Genomic DNA, 17,660 nt, shown 5'->3' with positions numbered 1-17,660 from the left:
CAACAGCTCAATAAAAATTTTAATCAGTTTTAGGGTAGCGTATCACTTCCAGAACCACCTCCAAAGCAGTACACAACCGAAGAGGTAAAATGTGATCGGCACTTCTGTGAAAACTGTGCTTTTCTTGATAGGCATGCTCTCACAGATAGATATAACGAAACTATATCGGCAATTTGTATGTCCATGACCTCCTTACTTTGGTTGACTGCATTGAGTATTTAAAATCGAAGATATATCAAGTTGCTGGAATTTTGTCATGTGCCGGATCGGAGTCAGTCAAATGGAATATTAGCAAGTTGGATGATAATATCAAAAAACATCATATCACAAAAATCTAAAAAGATATGACGAAAAGAAACATTCTCTTAATTATTGCACCCTTGTTTGACATACTTGGGTGGTTTGAACCAGTGGTTAAAAGATGCAACATTTTTATGCAGGAGCTGTGGATGAGTCATTTCGATTGGGACAAAATACTGCCTCGACAATTAATATATCGTTGGCAATCTATTAATCTGACTTGCACAATTTAAACCAAATCTTCATACCCCGATATGTATGATTTTCCATGAATGACTACGAAATACATGGATTCACAGATGCTTCAATTGCGCTCAATTCGAAATGGATTAGTAGAATCGCATTTAGTCAAAGCAAAGTCATTTAAAGTTCTTTCTTTTCCACGATTAGAGCTTTATGCTGCATCAATTCTTTGTGATACGAGGAACAAAATAAAGCACAAGTTCAGCAACATACAAAAGGTTTTTTCTGGACAGACTCCAAAATCGAATTACTTGGCCCACCATCACTCTTACCAATGAAATCGGATCTAAAGAATTAAAGCTAAATTGTCGACATTTCTTGGCGTCACGTGCCAGGAAATATTTTCCGACTGACATCATATCTCGTGGATGCAGCCAACTTTAAAATACAAGCTGGTTTACTGGACAAACCTTTTTTAAGTTGGCCAAAGTCGTTGGACAAAACGAAACCAGAGATGCGGTCTTGGAAAATCGAAAAATTTCGTCATTCGAATGCACCGAATGTAAGGAAAGCATCCTTGAATAAATTCTAAATTCAAATCTCTTCGTATCATAGTGTTCTTCGAGTAATAGCTTTCGTTTTGCGGGCATTTAACAAGATCCTTGCAATCAAAAACATTTGCGTGTGGCAAGCGGTTGAAATGCTAACGTTGCAGCTCTCGTTCCTATGTATTTTAGGACTTATTCAGCATCAAACGTATTGGAAGGAAATAGATTGTTTAAAGACGGCTGAATTCGACCTTACTTACAAATGTTCACCTCATCCGATGGCGTAAAATTATCTTCATTCCAACCCGCGCACTATATTTTGGAGTCTTGTCGGAGGCAGCGGTAAAGTCCATTTTTATTGGTAAACAAGCCGAAGTTTGTATACCCTTGCAGTTATAAGAAATAATCAACTTAAGGAACGACATGTGAAATTTTTAAGGATTGTTGCTGACTTCAGTGATATTAACAAAAAAAAATGATTTCATTCTTTTTTTTAGACCATTTTTTTACATCTATATGTTAGAGTATTCCAATTTGTATTAAATTGAAATAGAAATTCTTTAAATATAAACAATTATATTCCCAACATTATAAGATAATATGTCAAAAAGCCCGAAAGCTACGGCAGCTATATGATAAGGTCGTCCGATTTTGATAAAATTAAATTCAAGATTCAAAACCAATTAAAAAAATTGTATTTCCAAATGTAGGATGTTTTATAATAAAAAACACCTAAATTATCAATGTTTTTTTTTAATTTTCCGAGATAGTTCCTATGGGAGCTATAAGATATAGTTGTCCGATCCGGTTTCGACTTATATACGACCTGCAATAGAAAGAAGACTTTTGGGAAAGTTTCAGACCGATAGCTTTAAAAATGAGAGACTAGTTTGCGTAGAATCGGACAGACAGACGGAAGAACAGACTAAAAAAAGAAACTTCAAACTGTCGCAGTTGATGCAGAAGCGGTTTTCAACTCAAGACCCCTCGTGCCTCTTTAAGAAGATAGAATACAGCAGCATTTTTTGGTCGGAACGTTTTTAAAGGCACTTTCAGAGCCAAGTATTATTTCAAAAGCCTTTTCTTGAATTCTTTAATTAATTAATAGGAGGTGATATTAAATTATAGTTCGTAATTGGGTTTCTTTGCTTGATGTCGACAAGAGTGCACAGAGTAAGAGGTCGGAATGATAATGAAAAAAGGCCTCTCTCGCAGAGCCAGAGAGATCAGCTGCAGTCGCACTCAAATACGACTTAACATAACGTTAGTGTGGGTTCTGTCTTGGTTGTTTTAATACAATTGGGTTTTGACCCAACATCCCGGCCCCATTGAAAGTCTGAAGGAACTTTCAAGAGACAGCTAGTAAAACGAGTTATTTATTATGTAGACTCTCTCGGCGGTGCGCACGTCAGCGACGCGCACGCGTCGATCATTGCCTGGTACAACTGCTTCGATGCGCTCCAACAGCCAGCGTTGCGGCGGCAAATCATCTTCGTGTATGATGACCATATCTCCCACTGAGAGATTCGAAGAAGCCTGGGTCTAGTTGGTATGCATTTGAAGCTCGTTTATGTACTCGTGCGACCAGCGACGTCAAAGATATTGCTTGATCGCGCTAACACATTGTCAGCGCTCCAGGTGGTCCACCTTAGAACCCTCGACTGAAGGCACAGGAAGATGGGCATCACCCACAAGGAAGTCACCTGGTGTGAGATCAGCCAGGTCGTTCGGGCCGTCGAAAATGGTCAGAGAGTATAGCCTCCACTTCAGAAGTGACCGTGGTAAACTTCGAAGGTCAGAAGGGTGTTGGCTAGCGTGCGATTTAGCAGTGCCTTGACCCTCTTGACGGCTGCTTCCCATAAGCCACCAAAGTGGGGTGCCCTGGGAGGTATAAAATGAAAGCTTAAAATTTCATTTCGATATAAACTAGAAATAATGCGAGTTGTTTCATCTTTAAACAGAAACTTCTAACTTGTTGTTGGCTCTCACGAAATTTGTAGCGATGTCGCAAATTATGTCAGAGGGGAGTCCGCGCCTTGCTATTAGACATTTCAGTGCGGCAATAACTGCGTCAGTTGACAGGTCTGTTGGCCCATGATCTGTTTCTCCAGAGTTGGTCGATAGCTAAGGCAGTGTACGACGCTGCGTGCCAACTCCAGTGCATTAACGATCCAATATCGTAGGCTTCAAGAAGTCGATTGTTGATGGAGACTATAGTAAAGGCCACTTTGCGTTGTAGCTGTTCTTGCAGTAATTATGCTGGACCGTCGAACCATATCGACTGTTGCAATTTAGATGATGAAGTGCAGCCTCAGGAGAGTAGATTCGTAGGGTTTTCGTGCATAGAAACATGTCTCCGGTAGCAACTGGAAGTGTTTTCCTGGATTTCGGAAATACGGTTCCCGAAAAAACTGTACGTGCATATATACAGCCGCCATAGGCTCTAATCGAGGCGTCGCAGAATCCATGTAACTGTAGATTACGGAGTCTCGGCTGTAAGCAAAAGCGTGGTATTAATAGCGAAGAAACGATGTCCATGCTGCATAAAGATTTTGCGGAAGTAATTCATCCTATTCTAACTTTAGCAGCCATAGCTCCTGCAGAATGATTTTAGCAACTATTACTATTGGCGTAACTAACAATGGGTTTAATAATGATGATGATATCAATAGTATTGTCCGTTTTGAAACAGTTTCCGATGTGTGTTTTGGTACATATGCGAATTTAAATATATTGTATCGTTGAAGCGGAAGCGTAAGAGCAGCACATATAAATCGGGTTGAATTGTCGGTCCGACCATGATGAGGTATATAAAAGTGTGGCGCATCGAGTTAAAACATCTCTACTAAACTCATATGTCCCAGAGATTCAAATTCCTGCATGAACTCTATGTATTTCGATCTTTTATCCGCTGAGCGATTGAGTCGGCGTTCAAGGGCTTAAAATCATCTCCGTGCAGTTTCATACGAGTTTCCAAGCATGCTGAATCTTAAATGGCAGCCGAACAACAATGCGTTCATTATCGTCACGGCGAACAGAGTCGCCGAATTTCTCCTCACATTTGCGCTGCTCTGGTGTGTACATGTCAGTCGACCTACTAACATCTTTAATTTTCCACAATCGCTCGATGTTTCGGTTAATAGCATCCTCCAACGTTAACAAGTACCTATGAACTATATATTTTGAGTAAATGTGTGATGTAATACAAATTTCTAGCGACAATTCTAAGGCATAAAAGCGTGATTTGATTGTAGTACATGGGCTATGCTTGATCTGTGTTTTTGCGATTCTCCAATGCTGCGGATTTCCATGTGGTGCTTGATACGTGGTATGCGAAGCGCTTGAGCGAACCCATCTGACATAAAGTTAACTTGTGAGCACGAGTCTAGCAGAGCGCATCCTTGACCAGAACCAATTCCGTTGCTAACACTACACGATCTACTTTAGTTTCCCTGTGAGTGTGAACAACTGCATTCGAAGAGCATTTGACCGAGGTTGAGAAGGCAACGGCGATGCAACATGGTGTGATGTGATTGGGAACAGATTCGGCCCGTAGACGGGCATTTGGCCACGTGGCCTTTGCCGAAACAATTAATTCAGAGACCCAATTTCTTTATGATCTGGAAGCGATGATCGACTGAAGTGTTACTAAACATCAATTTTGTGTTCGCTACTAGAACAAACATGGCATATTGGTGTGGAGCAAGAAAAGGTAAACCCAGGGTGCTGCTGAGGAGTGCGTTGTTTGCATTAGCATCACCGTTGGCATTGCTAACGGCTTCTAAATATTGACAGCAACGCTATACGACCTCAACGCACTTGGGCCAGGACGGCAGAGTTCCGTAATCTAAGGATTCATTCCACTTTCTCTTCGTCTCCTGATCGACTTTATTCATAACGATTGAGATGAGCATCGCCTGAACGATTTGTGTTTCACTCCCAAGGGATAAAAACGAGTTAAACAATGCCGATGCATTGTCAATAAGGCTGCGCAACGTTTATCTATTTGATTTCGCAAACTTCGGTAAATTGAATAGCGACGATATATTATCCAAAAAGACAAGGGTGGGGTTGTCATAACGACTCTTTAGGCGCTCGAGAGCCTTTGCGTAATTTTCGGACGTAACTTGGAAAGCCTTACCAGTTTCAAGAGCTGATCCACGTAAACAATTTAGCAATTGATTCAATTTCTCAACTTGTTTAAATGACGTCATAAAATTTTGATATTCAGAGTACTTGCCATGAAACGTAGGAAGTGCGAGCCTGGGCAGTTTGATAGATGATGTGTTAAGTATGCTGAGGTCATATCATTACCAGATGTATTGTGAACATCTGGGCCGAGTTGCTCCTTAATGCTAACCTTAATGCTGACAAACATGTCTTCCAACTCTTCACGAACATCTCGTTGCTGCTCCTCCACATCTTACTGCTCGATGTCTTGTACCGACAAGGCTTGTTTGAAATACGGTTTTAATATTGCCAACCGGCAATTCAGTTCGAATGCAGAATGTTGTTGTTTTAAATGTTCTAATGAAGTCAAGATTGCAAGCTAAGTGCCAAAGACTACACTACTGCGGCGTTACGACTATCGCAATCTGGCAACCCTCCAATGTGAATACGTAAATACTCGTATGTGTTTCACTCAGTTTGTCACTTAAGTGAAATTGCAGTGTCAATTTGAGTGGAATCGCTGTGCAAACATCTTACGATCAGCTAGATCCAAACGAAGTATAAAGAGTAAGCGAGATGACTGTATGCAACTTAACGGCTTGATTGACGATGAGGTAGAGGCATAGGCAAGCTAAATCTACGATACGCAAGATACCAATGTAACGGTTGTTTTTTTAATGCGGCAGTGGCGTAGGCAAAGAGGCATATACCCGGGTGACGCTCCAACGATGATTGTGACCCAATTTCCAACGACGAGGTGTTGCTGTAGTTTTGGGTACAGCTTCAGCAGCGAAATGTGTAGTAGATCTGCGGCGAAGCGATTGGAACCGTAATTAGGTTTCTTTTCTTGATGTTGACAAGAGTGCACAGAGTCACGCCTTGCAGGCCCGCAGCAAGTGGCTTTCTCCAAAGGCGAACATAGTCCTCGCGCAGCTTCACCTCAGAAATGGCCCTTGGGAAGCATTACCAATAATTGCTCTGGAGCGGATGGAAGTATCTGAGTCGTCGATATTAATTTACTGGTAGAATAAAAGGGTATACTTGATTCGTCGAAAATTATGTAACAGGTAGAAGGAAGCATTTCCGACCCTTATAAAGTATATATAATCTTCATCAGGATCACTAGCTGAGTCGATCTAGCCATGTCCGTCTGTCGGACAGAACGCTGAGTTCTCGGAACATAAAAAGAGCTAGAATGGATTTTTTTAATGATGTTTATTTGTTTCGACGATTTCTTAGTCTAGTTTTTTCTATCGGTTATTGGTTTCGTTAATCGATTTAAGGAAAAATTAAAATTTGTTCCATATGAGAGTTATTTTTATACCCCTGCAGAGGGTATAATGATTTCAGTCAGAAGTTTGCAACGCAGTGAAGGAGACGTTTCCGACCCCATAAAGTACATATATTCTTGATCACCGTCACTAGACGAGTCGATCTAGCCATCTCCTATATCACTCGAAAAATAAGTAGGAAAACATGAAATATAAATTATATCTTTTGTTTATTTTTAACATACAACCTTATAGGCTTGAAAATAACCTTTTTTAATTAGTTCTGAATTTCGAATTAAATTTTATTAAAATCGGACGACTATATCATATAGCTGTCATAGGAACGATCCGATAATTGGTGAGAAATAATGTGAAACAAATTATAGCTTTGGGGCTATTTGACATGTTTTCTTTTAATATTAGGAATATACATTTTTATATTTTTAAGAATTCAATTTAATAAAATTATTGATTATTTTGTATAACTGCAAGGGTATACAAACTTCGGCTTGCCGAAGTTAACTTCCTTTCTTGTTCAATATTATTTTACCACTAATTTTCCGATTGTTCCTATGGGAGCTATATGATATAGTCGTCCGATTTTGATAAAATTTAATTCGAAATTCAGTAGCAAATTTAATTCAAACATAGCACACAAAGTTCTTAAGACAAAATGATTGGAACGATTCGCGCGCCACCTAGCTATGCGCGGCCTTTTCAACAGAAAAATGAAATAATACAATATAATAAAATAAAGCAAAATGTAAATAAATATGTATGTATTTATATACCCGTCACTCGTAGAGTACAAGGGTATACAAGATTCGTCGGAAAGTATGTAACAAGAAGCGTTCCGACCCCATAAAGTAAATATATTCTTGATCAGGATGAAAAGCCGATTCGATCTAGCCATGACCGTCTGTCTGGCTGTCCGTATGAACGCTGAGATCTCGGAAACTATAAGAACTAGGACTTGGCATGCAGATTCCCGGATTTCCTGCGCAGCACAAGTTAATTTCAGCAGGGTGCCACGCGCACTCTAACGCACTCAAACGGTTTAAACGCTAAAATCTGTCTGCCGCCGACAAAGCATCTACTAAAATAGGCGGTAGGTGGCGCCCTGAAATATAGCTTTTCTGGCTTTATGTCTCCATTTCCCATTTGCTCCCTTCATCTGAGTAACGGGCATCTGATAGTCAAGGCACTCGACTACAGCGTTTTTGTTTTATAGGTGAAACACCTTGAAGTGGTGCTCACCAATCTCCGGGTGTTCCAGCGACGAAAGACGATGTTTTATTGCGCCTCTCTATGGGTGCCGACGAGATTGTGGCGAGGAGGTGGACGCAGCCGATGTGCGCTTCCTCCGACTGTGCAGACGCTCCAGAGAATAAATGTGAAATTAAAGTTGCATAGGCGCGTAATTGCGTCTTTAATAACTTCCAAATTTGAACTCTTGCACTTCTTATATAACTCTTTGTGATTTGCAAGTTTGTAACAAAGTGACAAGTTCCAAGTAAAATGACTCACCCATGAAAATATTGAATTTAAAATACATACATTTTTTTTTAATTTTTATTAATTCATTTTATTTAATTTGTTATTTGTTGTTAGTATTCCGTTTTGATAATTTATTGCTTACATTCGTCGCCTTCCTTAAATATTTTACCTGCTCGTACAAGTCCCTGGAAAACAATTTAGTTTCCTTATACATTTGTATAAAAGCCACCTTCGAATAACGGAACTAGAGTTTTCTAGGTTGTTTTGTAAAACCTTCAAAACGTCTTAAAAACGTAGATCAACGCACCACATCTTGCACTTAAAATAGCACTTACCTGACTTCATTATTTTAAAAAAATATCACTTTTATTAATTAATTAAATATGCTTTACAGAGACAATTTCGTTTGTTTTCTCTTCCCTGCTGGCGCGTGCTACTGCACCTATACCCTTTCTTAGGCGAACTATATACCTTATACTCCTTGAATAAAATATACAATATTATTTTGTTTTTAAATGCTGATATTAAAAAGTTTTAATTATTTTAATAAATTTAAATCAAGAAGGGAAGTTTAGTTCGGCAAGCCGAAGTTCGTATACCCTTACAAAACGAAGAACGCTAAGTTCGAGTGCGTCGACTATCATATACCCTTTACTCAGTTTAAGGAAGCGAAAGGGGATTGGGAATATATAAGCAGCAAAGCTTTATTTTAGGGCGCCACCTACCGACTATTTCAGCTGATCTTATGTGGCCGGCAGACAGATTTAACCGTTTGTGGGCGTGGCACTCAAACAAACTTGCGCTGCCCAGGAAGCCCAGGAATCTGCATACCAAGTTTGACTGTCCTAGCTCTTATAGTTTCCGAGATCTCGGCGTTCATACGGACAGACAGACGGACATGGTTAGATCGACTCGGCTAGTGATCTTGATCAAGAATGTATATACTTTATGGGGTCGGAAACGCTTATTATTATTTTCCCACCAATTTTCCGATCGTTCGTATTACAGCTATATGATATTGACGTCCGATTCTGATAAAATTAAATTTGAAGTTCAGAACTAATTAAAAAATTTTATTTCCAAGCGTAGGAGGTTATATGTAAAAAAAACAATATTTGAGCCAAAAATCCATCGGTTCTATACAAAAATGTTCGTTACACAAATGAATTATTCGTAGATAAGATTAATGTTTTTTCGAAACAAGATTCAGTGCAACAAATTTCAGTATTCGGATCGCACATCCAAAAGATTACCTGAGGATTGGCAAGGGGCATCTGGCCAGGTCCAGATGCAGAACCAGAGCTTTAGCTCTTAAGCTTGGCGTATAATAAAAGCTGCTCTCCCATTGCCAGTTGTCCCTCGATGACAAAACACGAATTAATGGCAACTGAAATGCAGTTGCTGATACAACACGTGAGATTGAAGCGGCGCACCGCAAACTATGAGAATCTAAATTACACGTGGTCTTTGAGTTTTGTTACTTCGTAATAATGGGACAAAAATAGTGGACACGGTCAGCACCTAACCGAAAGAAGTCGGCGCTTATCCATGCCATTACGAATTATGGTTTGAAGCGAATTACACAATGTTGGACACCTGTGCAAATCTGGAGCCAAAAGGCTACTTTGCCTGCGTGACAGCTGACAGTTTGACGGGGTCCCGCAGACTGGGAATTCGATTAATTTTTGATGAGTCAATGCCAACTACAGCTGAAAATTTGCAAATTGGCAGCGCAGTGCTTCGCCGTTCCAAAGCCACTCCGCTGGATGTATGTAGTTATGGTTATGCGTAAAGGCGGAGTGTGAAATTGCGTACTTTACCCTTTCCAGAAGCCTAGTATTTTCGAATACGCATTCGCATATCGGTGACATTGTGCCGTTTGTAAAAAATGGGTCCGTGAAATATGAAATAACTCGGTCGAGACCTGACAGCAATACTAAGTGCCTTTTGCGTCGGCGCCTTTTTCTTTTTCGGGGCAGAAACTCATATCAACTAATATTTTTTTCGTATGAAATTGAAACGTTATGCCGCGCCAGAAAGTGGCGAAACATAACTTCAAGATATTTAAACCTAATTTCAGAAATGTCACGTATGCTGGGCACAGTACTTCCTATTAACAATGCTTGAGAACCTCAAGGCAGGTATAGAAAGATCGCAAAATGAAGAAGTTGACGAAAGCTGGATAAAAGTATCGAGCCAGGAAAGAATGGATGGTGTATACGCGTTCGGGGATGTGCAACACTTTATTCGCATTAAAGTTCATTCTTTGGTCGTTGCCAGCGTCTGTTGCCACACTTATGCCCATTAACAAACTTTGCACAATGATTTTTCTACATCTGTTGGGTGCCTTAAAAGCGGGGTTTGCCTGCTCTTCTGGTTCGAACCCCTGCTTAATTTTTGATGAACCCGAAATCGCCGATAACAGTTAACTGTGCAAATTACCAGTAAGTAGGGGTAAGTAGGGCTAAATATTTAACAGCGCCAGAAAACTTCATTTATAACAAACAAACCGTATACTCGTTGGCCTCGACTATAACATATCCTTTACTCATATAAAGGAATTGCGAGAGGGATGGAGATATGCTTGCCTATAGCCAATAGCGCATACTATCCGTAGCACCTCGAAAATATTTTAGCTTTTACAGTTTTCAAGATGTCAGCGGTCAGAGAAATGGAGTCGGACACGCTTACATACTTTCCGACGAATCTAGTATACTCTTCTACCCTTCGAGTAACGACAATAAAATTTATTGTATTTATCATGAAATACATATCATTATACCCTTGCAGAGAGTATCGGACTTCTATCAGTCTGTTCGTTTCTACGCTAACTACGCAAATAGTATAAGTTTTAATGAAGGATCGAAAACTATAATCAAACAAATTTTTCTTAAAACATGAAAGAAAGTTAACTTCGGTAAACGGAAGTTTGTATACCCTTGCAGTTAAAAGAAACACCATGTAAAGTTTTTAAAGATTATTGCTGACTTCAGTGATATTAAAAAAAATGTCATCTCTTTTTAGACCATTTTTTTAGAGTAGTCCGATTTTTATTAAATTGAATTCAAAATTTTATAATTTTATTTCCAAGCTTATAAGGTTATATGTGAAAAAACACGAAAGATATGTTAAACGAGAAAGAAACCAAAGATATAATTTTTTCATATTTGCCAACCAATTTGCCGATCGTTTCTATGGCAGCTATATAATATAGTCGTCCGATTTTGATAAAATTTAATTCGAAATTCAAAACCAATTAAAAAATGTTATTTCCAAGCGTAGGAGCTTATATGCTAGAAAACACCGAAGATATAATTTTTTCATATTATTTTACCATTAATTTTCCGATCGTTTCTATAGCAACTATATGATATAGTCGTCCTATTTTGATAAAATTTAATTCGAAATTCAGAACTAATTAAAAAAAAAATCTTTCCAAGCTTAGAAGGTTATATGTAAATAAGAAAAGAAGTTAACTTCGGCAAGCCGAAGTTTGTATACCCTTGCAGTTACAAAAAATGATCAATAATTTTATCAAATTAAATTCGAAACTCTTAAAAACATATAACATGTATATTTCCAATAATTTAAGATAATATGTCAAAGAGACCCAAAGCTATAATTTGTTTCATATTATTTTCCAAATTTTTCGATCGTTCCTATAACGGCTATATGATATTGTCGTCCGATTTTAATACAATTTGATTCGAAATTGAGAATTTAATAAAAAATGTTATTTTTAAGCTTAGAAGGTTACATGTTAAAAAACAACAAAGATATAATTTTTTTGAATTTTTTCCCCGATAGTAACTATGGGAGCTATAAGATATAGTTTTCCGATCCGGCTGGTTCCGACTTATATACTACCTGCAATAGAAGGAAGACTTTTGGGAAAATTTCAGCCCGATAGCTTTAAAACTGAGAGACTAGCTTGCGTAGAAACGGACAGACAGACGAACAGACGGTCGGACAGACGGATATGGCTAGATCGACTCGGCTAATGATCCTGATCAAGAATATATATACTTAATGGGGTCGGAAAAACGTTCTTCTACCTGTTACATACTTTCCGACAAATCTAGTATACCCTTTTACTCTACGAGTAACGGGCATAATAAGAATTTTTGTCATAAAATTAGTGTTGCATAGCGTTGGGCTGTCAAGTATGCGTGAAATAGCTGAACTTTTTATTGCTCAATATCAACCAAGAAGTAATTTTTATGACAAAATGGTATATAGATTAAATGTTGTGGGATCTCAAGGATAAAAAAATGTTTGCTGTTTATTTAGATAATTTCAGTGCAGGCAGATCACACTGCATAGGGTAGCATAGGGTTAAAATCCCTAGGGTTAAAATCAGTTGAAAAGTTGTTTTTTTTTAATATGGAGGTATTAATGGTATATGTTGAAAAGATACTTAGAATGATTTGTTGTCGATTGAAAATTATCCACGTTAAGAATAAACAAGAGCTCAACTTATTTTGTTTCGCATTTTTTTGAAATTTTTAACAGGCGTAAGTTCTAACTGTATATTTTACGGTTTAGCCAACTTCCATATATCTCAAAGTGGCAGCTTCGATAAAATTCAGGACTACTTGAAGGCGTGGCAAAATATGGTAGTGCAAGGTCATTATGAAATGAATTAAAACAATTGGTCTTGTTAAAGATTTAAATATAGCTTTAATGTGTGTAAAACCCGCCTACCTTGGGGACTTAGAGGTTCCATTACCTGTGTAAATTACGTGTTTTAAGCGACCTTCATGCTGTGTGTTTGGCAGCAGCCAAAATAGTGCTTCTCGCAGGCAACAAACAAAAGCCCAAGCTCTCACATTAAAATGCCAACTCTATGCCTGAGCAGACTAAAGTGAGGAGCGGAATGGGCAAAGCACGTGTCAGGCGCAAAACGTCCAACTGTGGATGGATTTCCAAGTGCAGCTAGTTCCACAGAAGATGTTGGTACTGGTATTTTACGTATTTGACAGCGGCTGCCATTCGCGACTTTAACTTGGCTGTGACAATGAGTGGGCTTTTCGGTCACGCACTACTCGCACTGAAGCCTAAGCATTGAGATTTGGGTCAAAGTGGTATCAAACCAACAATGCAGCGCGCACATTTCACAGTTTTCACTGCCTCTCTCGCACTCGTACTCGTGCTCCGTCAGTTTAGGGGAGCGTAAGGCGGAAAAGGATGAATTGACGCACAACCACTGACTAATTTTTTCCGCGCCACGCATTAATTAGCAAGGAAAACACATCGCTGGAGCGATAAAACAAAGAACTTGAATTTGGCGATCGCCCGTTACCTTTCAGGTTTGGCACCGCTTTACACTTTAATCTCAATTTTGCCGCCGGTAAGCCCCGACTTCAATTTCAACCTGAGACCTGCGCACTCAGGTAGGCTTGTTGTTTATGTGTTGAATGGTCCGCCAGTATTCGATGTGTTGTTGTTGCTTATCGCTTGGAGCGATGCCGTCGCTTCCGCAGCGTGCACAGCTTTCGAGGAGCAAACGAAGTGAACTGGCAGGACGACCTGCGCCGACCAGGACTCAGTTGGCCTTCGGAAATTCTGGATACTGGAAAGAGAGTCCGCTCATGCGCCTCGTTCTAGCGAGCGAAAGCTTTCGCCAGCTTTCAGCTCAGTGGAGTCTTTGACTTCGCCCGATAAGGCCCCGGCGGCAGCTAATTCCAGCTTCCAGGTCGCAGACCATTTAAGAGAATCCGTTCTGGCAAAACTCTCTTAGGTTTCTTTGCAGGAACATCTGACTGCGTGGTGCTAAGATACCAAAATTGTGTCACATTTGCGAACGAAACTCACTTTGCCATTGTCACGTGCTCGAGCGTCGGTCTGCCAAAAGCGAGCAATAGCCTAACCGCTAATATCGGATCTGCCGCTTGCAGTTACATTTTTACCGAGCCCAATCAAGAAGTAAGTCACCCAGCTCACTGACAACTTCAACGCCAACATCCACTATCCGCCCCCAAGATGCAGGACAGCGGGCCGGTGTAGTAGAGCAGTTTCCCGCATGGAGCTGGTCGTTGCCCGCTAGTTTGCGGACCAACCTCAATGATTTTTTACTTACTGCGCACAATTTAAACGCTGGCTGGGCCGTGAGCTTGGGGACAGCGCTGGCTCGTGCCGACTGCTGCAAGGGTATAGTCGCCATCGAATAGGTTTGCCGAGTGCCGAGGCATCCAAGAGTCGGCCAATGCGTTTGGAAAGGGGTAGGCGTCTTAATCTAGCGTTCGCGTAAATGTCCAGGAAATTGCTTTTGCATGACCCCTGGCGCAGGAAAGGCGAGAGGGCGGTCTTGGCCGTAAAAAGAAAGCAGGGTCCACTGCGATACAATTGGGAATTGACGGGAATTGCTATTTTTATAAACTGCTACCGATAGGCTGTTGTTAGGCTCCAAGATCCTTAATTAGGCAAATTGCAGTTGCTCTGGAGAGTTTTGTGCTAAAGAACGCCTGGAATTTACATAAATGTACTGAAGCATAATTATGGCCACTGTTCTGCAAGTAACATAGCGTTAATCCGTACACACTAAACATGGTGTAGATTTTTTTCATAATTCGCATGCTTGGGAGCTTTCCAGTCAATGGTCAACATGCTTAATTCCTTTTTCTAAACCCCGTTCATTTTTTTCATCATCAGTGCTCAATTTAAATTCAAGTATACCCCGCGGGTTTTCCGCACTAACCATAAACCCACTGTGGACTCTATCCGATCAATGCTCATTAGAATCAAAAGTGTTGCCTACTTTTTGCTGGCTGCTAAAGAACCAATAAAAAACGTGATTTAATCGATTATTAGAGGAAACAAAAACACATATTAACGAGGTAAAAGTCTAGTGCCGATCGCAACTACAGCAAACAATAGTTATAATAATAACTTTTGTGACGAAAATGTACGGCACGATCTACTAAATAAACACATTTTCTTAATTATTTTCTTTCGGCACGCTTTATTATAACCATATTAAATAGCAGCGTGCAGAATGAAAACAAATTAAAAAAATATATAGTAAAATATATTTTCGTCACAAAAGTTGATACCAGAACCTATATTAGCTATAGTAGTTCACAAGTTAAGGGTGTATGAATTTGAGATATTTGGGGCTGTTTTCCCGCCAAAGTAGCGAATTTTTCCAAGTGGTAGAACTCGTGTTTCTTTTATCAAGATGTTTACCATCATCTAGAGTCAAATTGATTAAAATGGCAATGCTATGGCGGTTTTTTTTATTATTTTCTTTTATATGTGACTTTTTAAAACAATGTGTCGTATGTTACAAGTTGAGGAAGAACTATACAGCTTAAAATTAAATTTAATATCTTTAGAGCCGTTTTTGAGCAATCAGCAATTTGAGCAATTTGATCCATTTGTCCGCGTGTCTGTCTGTCCGTCAGATCTCGGAAACTATAAAAGCTAGAAGACTCAGAACTAGCACGCAGATTCCTAGGCTATCTGCGCATAGCAAGTTTGTTCCAGGGGTGTGCCATGCCCACTCTAAATCTGTGACGCCTAGAGTTTTTATGATAGAAAAAATTTTAATTTAAATGTATTTGTCTCATCAATACGTATCCACTGAATATGTACCTATCGATTGACCTAAAAAGTCTTCAAGCTCGCACAACCAAAAAATGCTTTTATAGGGCTCAAAGTAACCATGGCACGGTCAATATGACAATATTTAGGGTCAAATAAGATTTTTTATACAATGTAGTACACATTTAACACTTATTTAGGATTAAACTGATCCCAAAAATGTGATCTTAGGTTTATTGTCATTTTCAACCAATCTTATTAAATTGACAATTGTGAGAGGTCAACTAGGCTTATACCGGGGGGTATTTACTCCCACCGGCCCAACAGATTAAATTTTTTATTATTATTTATTATTAATATTTTTACTTCTACACTTCTCTTTCTCTTTTTAGGTCTTAGTATGCAATCCTTTTAGTTTTTGCAAGGCTTGGAAGAATGGTCCAAGGAAATCCTTCTTTTTGATGGCGCCCTCTAGCGCATACTTGCGGCACCAAGCGCTACCAAGTATAAAGCACCAACTAGTGGCGCCATTAGCAGCTTGTGGCCTATAAGTGAAAACTGCAGATTTATCTGCAAAATATTGATCGTGTTTGGCCCTAACTTTTTAATGTACGGTCCGACTTCAGGTCGTCTTTTTTTCTCAAAACCGCACGCATGCAAATTTACCTAGCAAATATGCATTTGCGTTGTGCATTTTTTTGGGGGACATCTGGGTGCATTTCAATACAGTGCATCCAGGTGTATTTGACTGTGAATGTAAAAAAGAAAAACTCAAACCCGAAGTTTGCGAGGCCCATTTTTTTAAGATCGTCTTTTTCGGTAAAATCGAATGTATGTTTACTGTATTATTATTAGCTTCTCTAGTTTCCAAATTTTGTTTTACGACAAAAGAGGAAAGCCATCTTTAGCTTAACAATAATGCACAGTTTGCTGTAATATATAAAAATATGGTTTGCTGTACGTAGCATCAAAGCTATATTTTTTCCCGCCACTGTAAGAGAAGAAAGCACAGGCCAAACAAACGGAAACTCCTTAAAAGCAAGAAAAAGGCAAAAGGCAATACAAAAAAGCGCGAAGTTTTTATCATTTTTTGCTTTCTTTGTTAGTTGTAATTGTATTATTTTTGAAAAGTGAAAAATTGCTTTAAAAAATTTGGTTGCCCTCTGCCACCAATTCCAAATCAATATTTTGACAAATAAAATACATACAAATCCGAGAACAAATATTAAAATTAAATAAATTATTGATATGCTAACATACAGATGTAAATAGTTACTGGCACAATTAGCATATTAATGGCACACCTAAAGTAACAAAAGGTTCTTATCTCAGAGAAACATGTCCGAGCATGTTTGGGAATAATGTTTTATATGATTGCAAGTCTAGTTTATAAATCAACATTACTTCAATAAAATAAATCTCACAAGCTAATGTTTCTCAGATATTTCCCATTTACAAACCCATATTTTTGTTTTCGCCACAAAACGTTTTACTGGTAAATTGTCAAGAATTCTCTTCTTTCAACAAAAGGATCATAAAGATATCAGGATTTACAATATCGTCTTGGATGTTTACAGAATCCGTTTGAAGCGGAGAGTGTGAAACTGATCTGGGTGGGAATCGATTGGAGGCTTTGTTTAAGGAATGGAAAAAAGCTCTTGGCTCAAAGTTGTTTGTAAATTGGGCAAGGGCCCCTAAGTAATGTGGATGTAACTTGCACGTTTCCGATGTTAAATCAGGATTACAAAATGTAAAGCAAAGTTTGATTTTTTCATATCATGTCCACTATGTTTCTTGAACATTTTGTGTTTTTTTTTGTGTTTGAAATTGTTCGATGAATTGGTCAAATTTCTCATGAAATTTAATTTTAGTAGTCTTGTTTTCTTGGAGCTCCAACTTTATAATAATGTAGACCGAACTTGAAAATAATGTATATACATTTTTTTTCTTATTTTATTATCAAATTGTCAAAATATCAAATGCGTTGCTTAGAGCCCTGCCCTTTGGATGTGTTTGACAATGTGAAAAATGTTTATCTTTAAACCTGTTTACAGACGGACAGTCTATTTCCTCGATATTGATGAGCTGACGACTCCCAAAAAATTTCTCGGGAAATCGTTTCTTTTCAACATCCTTACAAATAATACGT

The 17,660-nt window shown here is 38.8% G+C and overlaps 2 protein-coding genes across 9 annotated transcripts in view; one reads left to right on the top strand and one right to left on the bottom strand.

The window, feature by feature from the left end:
* Positions 1 to 13,473, bottom strand: part of LOC108026473 (zwei Ig domain protein zig-8) — a 98,715-nt gene extending 85,242 nt beyond the window's left edge. For 6 of the 8 annotated variants that reach the window (XM_017097416.3, XM_017097414.3, XM_017097421.3 and 3 more), the window contains exon 1: positions 12,699 to 13,473. The gene's annotated coding sequence lies outside the window, so the exon portion shown is untranslated. Of the gene's footprint in view, positions 1 to 12,673 lie in introns of all 8 variants that reach the window. The other 2 variants (XM_017097415.3, XM_017097418.3) reach the window with 1 other exon arrangement.
* LOC108026472 (uncharacterized) lies at positions 2,709 to 16,942 on the top strand. The gene is made up of 3 exons (XM_050887190.1): positions 2,709 to 2,775; positions 13,722 to 13,894; positions 15,904 to 16,942. The coding sequence occupies exons 1-3, from the start codon at positions 2,709 to 2,711 to the stop codon at positions 16,060 to 16,062; spliced, it is 399 nt and encodes a 132-aa protein (XP_050743147.1). The 3' UTR covers positions 16,063 to 16,942.
* Positions 16,943 to 17,660: the final 718 nt, after the last annotated feature.

The sequence above is a fragment of the Drosophila biarmipes genome, chromosome 2R (genome assembly GCF_025231255.1).
Source record: "Drosophila biarmipes strain raj3 chromosome 2R, RU_DBia_V1.1, whole genome shotgun sequence".
Taxonomy (NCBI): Eukaryota; Metazoa; Arthropoda; class Insecta; order Diptera; family Drosophilidae; genus Drosophila; species Drosophila biarmipes.
Note: the sequence above shows the minus strand (reverse complement) of the source record. Positions and strands in the feature narration are given on the sequence as shown.

Bases quoted from the DNA above. Each gene is read 5' to 3' on its own strand.
- LOC108026472 (XM_050887190.1), top strand. From the start codon at position 2,709: ATGGGCATCACCCACAAGGAAGTCACCTGGTGTGAGATCAGCCAGGTC. The intron at 2,776-13,721 runs GTCAGAGAGTAT...GTTTCTTTGCAG, and splicing joins CGTTCGGGCCGTCGAAAATG to GAACATCTGACTGCGTGGTG. The intron at 13,895-15,903 runs GTAAGTCACCCA...TTCTCTTTTTAG, and splicing joins TTACCGAGCCCAATCAAGAA to GTCTTAGTATGCAATCCTTT.